The sequence below is a fragment of the Punica granatum genome, chromosome 3, assembly GCF_007655135.1.
Source record: "Punica granatum isolate Tunisia-2019 chromosome 3, ASM765513v2, whole genome shotgun sequence".
In the NCBI taxonomy this organism is placed as follows: domain Eukaryota; kingdom Viridiplantae; phylum Streptophyta; class Magnoliopsida; order Myrtales; family Lythraceae; genus Punica; species Punica granatum.
The window spans coordinates 18,675,014-18,685,381 of NC_045129.1; the positions used below are offsets into that span (position 1 = coordinate 18,675,014).

At 55.4% G+C, this 10,368-nt stretch overlaps 1 protein-coding gene across 1 annotated transcript; it reads left to right on the forward strand.

Annotated features, from left to right (window-relative positions):
- The first annotated feature begins 3,172 nt into the window (after positions 1–3,172).
- On the forward strand, positions 3,173–3,868 carry LOC116200443 (extensin-like). The gene has a single exon (XM_031531290.1). It carries the CDS (start codon positions 3,173–3,175, stop codon positions 3,866–3,868), a length of 696 nt encoding a protein of 231 aa, XP_031387150.1.
- Positions 3,869–10,368: the final 6,500 nt, after the last annotated feature.

The window sequence follows — 10,368 nt, forward strand, 5'->3', positions numbered from 1 at the left end:
GTTGCCTTAATTTGTTTATCGATTGTTCAAAATACACGGTGAGCCGGAGCGGAATATTGGCCCAACGTAAACCGATCGGGATCCATTTATTTATTCAGTTATACTTTGTAACTACTCGAGAGAACATTGTGAGAACTTTATTTGTATATTCACTCTTTCACTTGTAAGGATCCCCGATCGGCGAGCGAGAGGTCCGAGTGTCGAATCGTTTAAGTTGATCCATCGTTGCCAAGGGATGAGTAATCTCGAATAATCGTGGCCTCGGTTCGCGCAGGGAATCGACCATCACGGTCCGATGAACTGTAACGACAAGATAGTGAACCGATTTCTCGACACACAAGCCTACTCATCTTTCGGATTCTTGGTCCAACTCAATCAATTCATCGACTTTACGGTGTCAAAACGGGCAAGTCGAGTGCAACTCTAAATCACGCGGTAAATAAACAAAATGGCAAGCCTAGCAAGCTAGAGTACCGAAAGGGCATGCGGGATATAGGCCCGCACGTAATAGAACCCCCGAATTCGGAATTTCCGGTTCCGTACGACCATTGCCTTAGCATTTAGGTGTACCCCGTACCCCTAGACCCGGGTGACTCAACGGCCCTCGACCTACGGGTCGCAAACAGTAAGTGGCGACTCCTTCTCACGTGCGTCCGTCGCGCACCCCCGGGAAGGTGGACACTCCCAAGCCGCGTTGCATAGGCGCGCGCACGCATGCCCCGACGAGATGAAATTCGGGTGCGCACAACTTGGCGACTCCACTGGGGACACTTAGAGGGTTCGGGCTCGTTTCCGGTTGCTTGCTTGTGCGTTTATTTACCGCTTTCCGTACATTTATTTTCAAGCACCATTGTTTCTTGCATTTGCATCGCATCATTCTAGCAGGTTCTTAAGCACCTTGTCCGAAATCCCACGGGCACCAATATAGGAAGCTAGGTTAGTCAGAGGTTTCGAGTAAGGGAACGGATCGAGTCGGCTATGCCACCGAACCGGCCCCTAAAGATCCTCGCTCGATTTCAAGGAATTCACACCCTTGTATCGAGGGCCCCCATCCCTAGTTAGTGGTTCTCCCGGTAGCACCGAAAACCATGCATACACAAGGACCGTCATGCTGGACCCATTCTTACCTCCATGCCGACAACCGACCCAAAAAGTCGAGTCTTTCAGTCGGCCCGTAGTTTTTTTCTTTAGGACGGGCATTTTGTGTTTTTCTGTAAGGACGAGTGATGTACACTGTAAAGAACGTGACTATAGCTTATCTTTCCGCACTGCATGCATTATTTTTCAAAAAAACTTAGGACATTACATTGATTTGATTCTAAAGGCGTTAAGCCGACATCTCCTCCATCTAGGTAAGGATGGACCGTCTGGCTCCCGATCTCAGGCTCGAAGCAATCACACCGCCAAGACAAGATATCATGCGCATCTGGAGGACTCTCCGGCCGGTGGATCACACTTTCATCCGGGGCATCATCGGAGATATGGTCATGTTCACCGAAACCCCGGTGGATTGGATCTTCTTGAGGACCGCCATCGAATTTTGGGACCCCGAGCACGCGGTATTCAACTTCCAGGGGACGGAGTTAGCCCCTACGATCGAGGAGTACACGGCACTCATCCAGAGGCCTATGCCCACGACCCAAGGCATCTTCGTGCCTAACCCGTTCGCAACCATTCGAGGTCAGCTCTCTAGCCTCCTCTGCATACCTACCCAAGACATCCACGAGGAGCTTCACCAAGGATGGGATCACGGCATCAGGATCGCGTGGCTCTCCGATTGGACGCTCCTCCGCGCATTGACACCCTCGTCGGCATCCTATCAACGCGATGCATGTCATGGATTCCTGCTCTTAGTCTTTGGCACTCTCCTGTTCCCGTATTCGCCGAACCTCGTTGACGGGGCTATAGCCCAAGTCGTCCTCCAAGCGGTGGGAGGCCATAGTTGCGTGGAGGCTTTACTAGCCGAGACCGTTCGGTCTCTAGACTATGTTAGAGAGGTTCGGCGCGGCAGGATAAGGGGATCCCCGCACCTGCTGCAGATTTGGCTTCTCGCCCATATCCGCCCCTTTGGCTCATCACATCCGTTCTCCTACATCCCCGACGAGCGTTCGTTGATCAAACGCCTTGCACCAGTCATCCCACCTCCCGAGCACAGCTTCTCGGAATGGAGGCGTTTTTGGCGTGAGTTGAATCCCGCACGGTTCTTATGGGTCGCCCGATGGAATCCCGGTGGCCCCATGATCACGGGATGTCCCGGAATTGTGGGAGTTCCCCTTCTCAGCCACTTGGGGAGCACCTTCATATTCCCCGGCCGGGTAATCAGACAACTCGGCGGCCTACAGGACATTCCCGTCGAGGCGGACCGCCTACCTTTCAGCATCCAATGGGCCGACTCCACATCCACGGCCCCCGATAGATTCCTACAGATTCGGGAGATCCGCCGTCAACGGGACGCTAGCACCATACCGCGCCTGTACTTCCCCGAACACCCCACCGACGAGGAGCGAGCATTCTCCGCCACATCAGCATACGTGGCTCGGTTCTACCCGCAGGGATCGACGCCACCACAACGGTCCTTGGCCGCCCTGACTCCCCGAGCTACATCTACTCCCACTCCCAAAGCCGAAAGCTCCACCCAAGCGGCCATGCGCGAGGAGCTCCGGGCCATCAGGGAGGAACGAGACAGGCTCCGCTGTGAGCTTGTCGATTCCCGTGCAGAGGTCGCAGATTACAGGGAGCTTCAGACGGAGTTGACTCGAGCACGCGCCCGAGTCGCACATCTAGATCGGGAGATGGCCCGTTTGAGCGCGCAGTTGGACCGAGTGCACAAAAGGGCGCGCAACCTCGCCCACCCCTAGGATTAGCAGACGCGCCCATTTTTGCCCTCGCTCGGACCTACGCCGCTTTCAAGCAGCCACCGAGCGCAAAGGGATGTCGGCTTTACGTTTATATTCCTTTTTCTTCCGTGTGTTGTATTTTGTAAAATTATGGAACTCGAATCTGATCAATGTAATGACATTAGCGTTTCCAAAACTCATGCATCCCATACATCTCGTTATCGTATTTATTTCGCACTTGTCATTCAGAATATCGCATGGTCCTTACATACTTTTGGAATTCTAGGTGATTACAACTGGCGTCGCACCGCTACCCGACTCATCAACGTCTTAGAATGGCGGAAGAAGACCGAGTTGACATCTCCGAGGAAGTCAACCCACCGGCTCCGACTCTTTCTCAACCACCTCTAACACACGCTCCGCCGCCTCCGACTCCTGCGGGCATACTCCCGACATACTCAGGCGCCCCTCCGGCACATCTCCCGCCCCTGACATCTTCAGGAGCGCTCCATGCACAGACCTCACAGACGCCCTTTGCCTCCGAGGACCAAGCTCGCATCGCCGCACTCGAAGGCAAGGTCAATCAATTGGCCACAAGCATGCCCGCCAATATGGCGGAACTATTTGCCCTACTCAAGGGATCTAACCGAGCCTCTTTGAGCTCCACGCCTCCACCAGGACCTGGGCCGACGGCCGATCCAACCCCGTGGGCTCCACCAACCCAAGCCCCAGAGAACATTGAGGCTCCCGCACCGCCAACGCTGCACACATCCACGGTCCACCCCTTCACCAGCCAATTTCCGCCGCCGCCGGCCCCCACGGCTGTCCCTCTTCCACCGGTGACCTTCCTATCCTCGAAGCACGTCCTGTCCACGCCTCCGCCCGTTTCCATACCAGCCCCAGCTATGGCCTACACAGTACCTCCACCGATGGTTTTCCCGGCGTCCAGTGCACCTGCTCCGACTCATCTTCAAGCCGCGGAGCTTCCTCCCTATCCGTCTCTACAGCCTCACGCCGGCCTTTCCTACTAGGCACCGCCCCCTATAAACACCACCTTCCACGAACCAGGCACGCGGACCCATGCGGCCCAGTTCGCCTCACCGACGCACTTCTTCCCCGAGGCCGACGCCCAACAGGAGTGTAGATTGAAGCAAATGGAAGAAACGATACGGGCCCTACAAGCGGGTGATGTTCGTCCCGACGCACGCTATGGCGACTGCAGCCTATTCCCGGGTATGCGACTGCCCCCGAAGTTCAAGGTCCCAGAGTTCAAGACTTATGAGGGCACGACGGATCCACGCCACCACCTCCGACACTACCGAGGGAAGATGCTGCAGTATTGGGAATACGAGGAGTTTGTCATCCACTCCTTCCAGGATAGCCTGTCGGGATCGGCCCTCGATTGGTTCATGTCGCTGAAGGCCGAGGACATCCCGACGTGGGAGGACCTCTCCCGGAAGTTCACTGACCAATACTGATATTGTGCGGAAATGCCTCCCACCCTTCTGGAGCTGAGCATGAAAGAAATGGCACAAGGCCAAAGGTTCGAGGAATACGCTGCCAAGTGGCGTGCCCAAGCAGCGAAGCACATCCCTCCAAACAGTGAAGCGCAACAGATCCAGTTGTTTCACTTCACACTGAGGGGAGTGTACTATTCACACCTGTTGGCCCACACTTCGTCGTTCTCCGACCTCATCGAGGCCGGGAAAAAGCTGGATTTGGGGATCAAGCTCGGAAGGATGGAGGACCCCACCAGCAAAGGGGAGGAGTCATCAAAGAAGGCCCCCGCGGTACCGTCGTCTTCCGGTGGGAGGAGAGCGAAGGAAGTTTCGGTAAACGCCGTCAATACGGCACATCAGGCGCCCCAACAATATTCGGTGAATCTCACGACCACACCGACCACCACTCCTACCTACTTTCCTCCGCCTCCACAGCACCAACCACAGTCGATCTACTATTCAGCCACACCGATCCCACCGCCGACGACCTCACAACCATACGACCACTTTGCACCCACCTCTGCTCAACCCTCTCAACCCAGGCCCCCGGTGTCGAGAGCTCCTCCACCGGCACAACAGAACCCTACTTCGCAGGGTCAACAGGCCGGCGGCACGCAAAGTCGACCCTGCAAACAATACTCGCCGTTGCCCGCTCCTCTCTCTCACATATATCGGCAACTCTTGGCGGGGAATCAGATTCAGCCGATATCCCCGGGTCCGAACTTCGACCCATCCGTTCAGGATCAGTCCAAGCACTGCGAATATCATCAGGGCGCGCCGGGGCACACTTTCGACAATTGTTGGAGGTTGCGGGACGAAATTCAGAGGAGGATCGACAGCAACAGACTCACCTTCAACGCCGTCAGGCCCCCGAATGTGCAAGCCAACCCCTCCCGGACTATAGGCCGAATTCGGGGCCCTTCATCAACATGATCTCCATATGCGCCTCGGGGAGGGACGAAGAAGCGCAGGAGAATCCCCTTCCCTTCATGATCAATTACACTCCCGAAGAACTCATAGTCGGGTTCACGGGACACGTGGCCTCACCGGTCCCGTTCGTTGTCAACATCCCTGCACGGGAGCCGTACTCAGATAGCAAGGTCCCCTGGACCTACGAAGGAAGTGTTGGGAGTGTCGAGCAGCAATTCAGTGTCATGGGGGTGACACGCTCGGGGCAGGTGTATGGGAGCTCGGCGGCCAAGGACAAGGGGAAAGCGCCGGCCGTTGAAGTCGGGGCGGCGTCCAAAAGCTCGCCTTTCCCGCCCAAGAAGGTGACCGAGGAGGAAGCCGAAGCTTTCATGAAGATCGTGAAGGTAAGCGAATACAAAGTGGTCGAGCAAATGGCCAAATCCCCGGCCCACATCTCATTGCTTGCCCCCCTCCTCGGCTCGGAACCTCACCGGGAGGCCCTCCTCCGGGTACTGACCGCGGCACAAGTCCCGAAGGAAACACCCCCGGACAGGATAGAGGAGACGGTTGGGTCCATCTTCTCCAACACCATCTCGTTCTCGGACGACGAGCTCCCGTCCGAAGGATGGTCACACTCGCGGGCGTTGCACATTGTCTGCAAGTGCAACAACTACATTATCGGCCGGGTCATGATTGACAACGGGTCCGCTCTCAATGTGTGCTTAGTGACCACCTTGAAACAGATGAACGTGGACCTCAATCGAGTCCGCCCAAGCAAGACAGCGGTCCGAGCCTTCGACGGCTCACGCAGGGAGGTAAACGGGGAGATCGACCTCCTCATAGACGTTGGCCCATGCTCGTTCAGCATCACATTCCAGGTGCTTGACATCCCGAACGCATTCAGCCTATTGCTCGGGAGGCCTTGGATCCACTCGGCCGGCGCCGTCCCCTCTTCTCTGCACCAACGGTTGAAGTTCATCGTAGAGGATAAGCTCATTACGGTGAAAGGAAAGGAGGACTACGCCATCTACAAGGAGACGGCGGTGCCCTACATCAGCGTCGGGGACGATGAAAATCTCCCGTTGCACTCATTCGAAACCATCTCCGTCATCCGGGACTACGGAGAGAGTGGACCATCCCGTGCCGACCGCATGATAGGGAAGGTTCTCCTGCGCAACAACTACATTCCCGGCACTGGCCTCGGGGCGCGCGGGCAGGGGATCAACCGCCCTATTGAAGTTGAAGGATACAAACACAGGAGGGGACTCGGTTTCCACCCCTCCTGTCATGAGATCATCGAGGCCCGCAAGGGCAACCACCTTCACCGCCTCACCGCATACTACGGGAGGCTCAACAAGGGCACTTTAGTCCCCCCGCTATCTCACTTCTTCCCTGGGCCTTCACACACCATCGGGGGCACCCTTGACGGCCCTTCTTCGAACTCCGACGACACTCCTGTCACTCCGTCAGCCGTGTACGCCGTCACCGAGGAGATTCCTTCAGGGGTTCACATCCGCTTGGCGCAGGAAAACGAGGAGCTGGACAACTGGACCTCAGTCCCGCGCTACTTGGCTGTGATTGCCGATGTGTAAGGCTTATCTATGTATAAGATGTTTCCCGCGTGTCGGCATAGCCATGCGCCACACGACGGGAGAGGGGTTTCTATTATGGCTTCTTGTTCACAACACCAATGAAATCTCTCACGCATTTTTTTGAAATCCCTTGCATTCTTTCTCCCTCTCCTATTCTCTATTTCGCAGCGTTATAAATTTTCTAAGACGATTCTCTCGAATTTCCAGGCTTCACCCGAATCCAAATCCTCGATGCTTCGATGCGAACCTATCCCAAGAGCACCTCGGTGAGCCCCAATCCGTATACTTTGGGGAAGGGCTTCCCGAGGACAGTCAAGTGCCCGAGATAGAAGAGAGTTTGCGTCGCCTCGAAGACCATCAAATCACCTCGGTCGAGCCAACGGAGGAGATCAACTTGGGCACCGAAGAAGAGCCTCGCACCTTGAAGATCGGGACAGCCCTCAACCCTACACAGCGAACCCGGATGATCGACTTCCTGAAGGAATATCAGGAGGTCTTCTCCTGGACTTACGCCGACATGCCCGGCTTAGACCTCTCAATAGTTGAGCACTTCCTCCCGCTCGACACCGAGAAATTCCCGCCCAAACGGCAACAGTTACGGCGGCAGCGGGCTAGCCTTCTTCTCCGCATCAAGGAAGAAGTCGTCAAACAAATCAATGTGGGATTCCTCGAAGTCTGCAACTATTCAGAGTGGGTGGCAAACATTGTGCCAGTGGAAAAGAAGGATGGAAGGGTCCGAGTCTGCGTCGACTACCGAGATCTCAACAAGGCCAACCCTAAGGACAACTTCCCCTTACCGCACATCGACGTCCTAGTCGACAATACGGCGCGCCACGCCCAATTCTCTTTCATGGACGGCTTCTCCGGATACAATCAAATCCGGATGGCCGAGAAGGACAAACTCAAGACGACGTTCACTACGATGTGGGGAGCCTTTTGCTACCGCGTTATGCCTTTCAGCCTCAAGAACGCGGGGGCAACTTATCAGAGGGCTATGGTCACATTATTCCACGACATGATGCACAAGGAAGTCGAGGTATATGTCGACGACATGATCGCCAAGTCCAAAGAAGGAGAAGACCACCTTGTCAACCTGAAGCGCCTTTTCGACCGCCTAAAAGAATACAAACTCCGGCTTAATCCGGCGAAGTGCACATTCGGCGCTCGGTCAGGAAAGCTGCTAGGATTCGTGGTCAGTGAACGCGGTATCGAGGTGGATCCGGATAAAGTCAAGGCGATCAAAGAGCTTCCCCCGCCGTCAACGGTCCGAGAGGTGCGCGGCTTCTTAGGGCGACTGAATTACATTGCGCGCTTCATTGCAAACCTGACAGATAAGTGCCAACCGCTCTTTCGCTTGCTCCGCAAGAATGTAGCAATGGAGAGGGACCACGAGTGCCAGAAGGCCTTTGACACCATCAAGGCCTACCTAATTCAGCCGCCGATATTGGTGCCACCCGTGTCGAATCGGCCCCTCATTTTGTACCTCACGGTACGCCGGCAATCCTTAAGGTGCATGCTGGGGCAAGAAGACGAGTCGACGCTGTCAGAGCCCTATTTTGGCCCACCGGCTTCCCACACGAGGATTCCCGATCGAAGCCCGGGACACTATTCATCACCCGGCAATCAGAGGCAAATAGGCGGGCACGGGGTCATGAGCAATAGGAGAAAGAGCTAGGTCACTGAGAAAAGCGGAGGAAAGCCATCAGAATGAACGAACGAACAAAGAATTCCCCAAAACGACGGGGCTGGCACTGTGGCACTATTCATCATCGAGTCACCGAAGCACTGAAAGGTGCCCAATATGGGACTCCAAAAATCCCTCCCAGTGCCAAAGTGACCAACGACACGTCTGGACGTGTTTCCGGGGCAAGCCGCATGTGCCGAGACACCCCGATCGCTCACGGACGTCTTTTCTGACAGAGCTCCTGGGGCCCGCTCCACCGACAAGCAAACGGCCCTCCAAAACAGGCCTACAGGCACCCAGGGACCACCAAGGTCGGAGAACAAGCTTCAGATGACCTTCCGGAACTCGGCTTGGTTTCCCGAGGAACGTTTCAGTGGTCACGACTGTCTCCCGGCGAGCCTTCGGGGCACGTCCACGAAGAACGGAGATCACAACGATCCCTGAGCACCTCACGACAATCCCCGAGCACCTCAAGACATTCAGGGAACACTGAGAAAATCCCGGTCACAAGCCCCTAGGCCTCCCCGGGCTAATGGTCCTCGGCCGAGGGCGACGAGCCAACGATCCCCCACGGGACATAAGGGCCACCCAAAACGAATGTCAGGATGCACAAAGAGCAATCAGGGACCGGGGGACACTAAACTCCACTCCGAATGTCCGAACAGGGCAAAACCGACTCTCGAAGCGCCGAGTTGCCCGAACGTTCGTTCACACGACGTATGGCGATATTAGGCTCATTCAAATCCTCGTCATTCAAGCATTCCAAATCTTCAAATTAATTGGACATCGGAGGTCGGGTACGAGTTCAATCAAGTTTCAAGCATTTTCCGGCTTTTCTCGTAATCGAATGGGACCCACAGCTCAGCAAAACCAAGCCGTCAAGCCGCGGCTCAACCCCAAGCCACGGCTCAACCCCTCCAAGCTCGGCTCGCCCGCAATGAGCCACGGCTCAATCCATGGCCGACGGCTCCAAGGCTTCCCTACCACACAATTTGAATTTTCCCTCACATCTTTCACTTCCTATCACTTCCTATCACACCCATCACCCTTTCCCTTCCTTTCCCCACACTCTACATGACATTTCCCCTCACTAATCCCCTCTCAAGATTTCGGCAGCCCTCTAAGCCAAATTCGGCAGCCCATAAATCCTCTAAACCGCAATCAACTCTCCTTAACCGAACCATTAGCCTAGCCTATAAGTTCCCTTCCATCATTAACTCTAATCACTTCTTCATTCTCACTCTCTCTCAAGCCAATCTCTCTCAAGAATCCTCTCAAACTCCAGCCCACTCCCACAGCTCGTGCGACCCCTTGCCAAGGCCAAAACCGGCCGAAACCGCCGATAAACCACCCGGTATTCTGGTAACCACCCGACCCGACTTAAGCCAAAAATCACCAAACTCCCTAGCCCACATATTTTCCACCCCCTAAGTCCATTTCCGGGCTTAGATTTTCAATTTGAAGCTTCCTACATCACGTTCCAGCCGTGAAGAGAGTCGAGTCCCGAGACCCCTTAGCCGTGCGCACCGGACCTCATCCATGTTCCATTTTCTCCCACGACTTCTGCGAGTCGTGCCATCACGTTCAAAGGGTTCCTCACCACCCTCACCCTCCCCCGTGAAGAAGTGGTCACGGTCCGAGGGCCGACCAACCGTGCACAACCATCGTTCACCCGTTTCTCTCTTACCGGGTTTCTCTCATTTTTACCGAGCTTTCTCTCACATTTTCGGGTTTGTCCAGGCCTTGGCACGTTCGGGTCTGCCCGTGGTCGTCTAGATCTACCTCTTAGGAATCCAACGAGCCCGATCTCGCGACGTGTCGTGCCCGGAGCAAGCGTGCCGACTCGT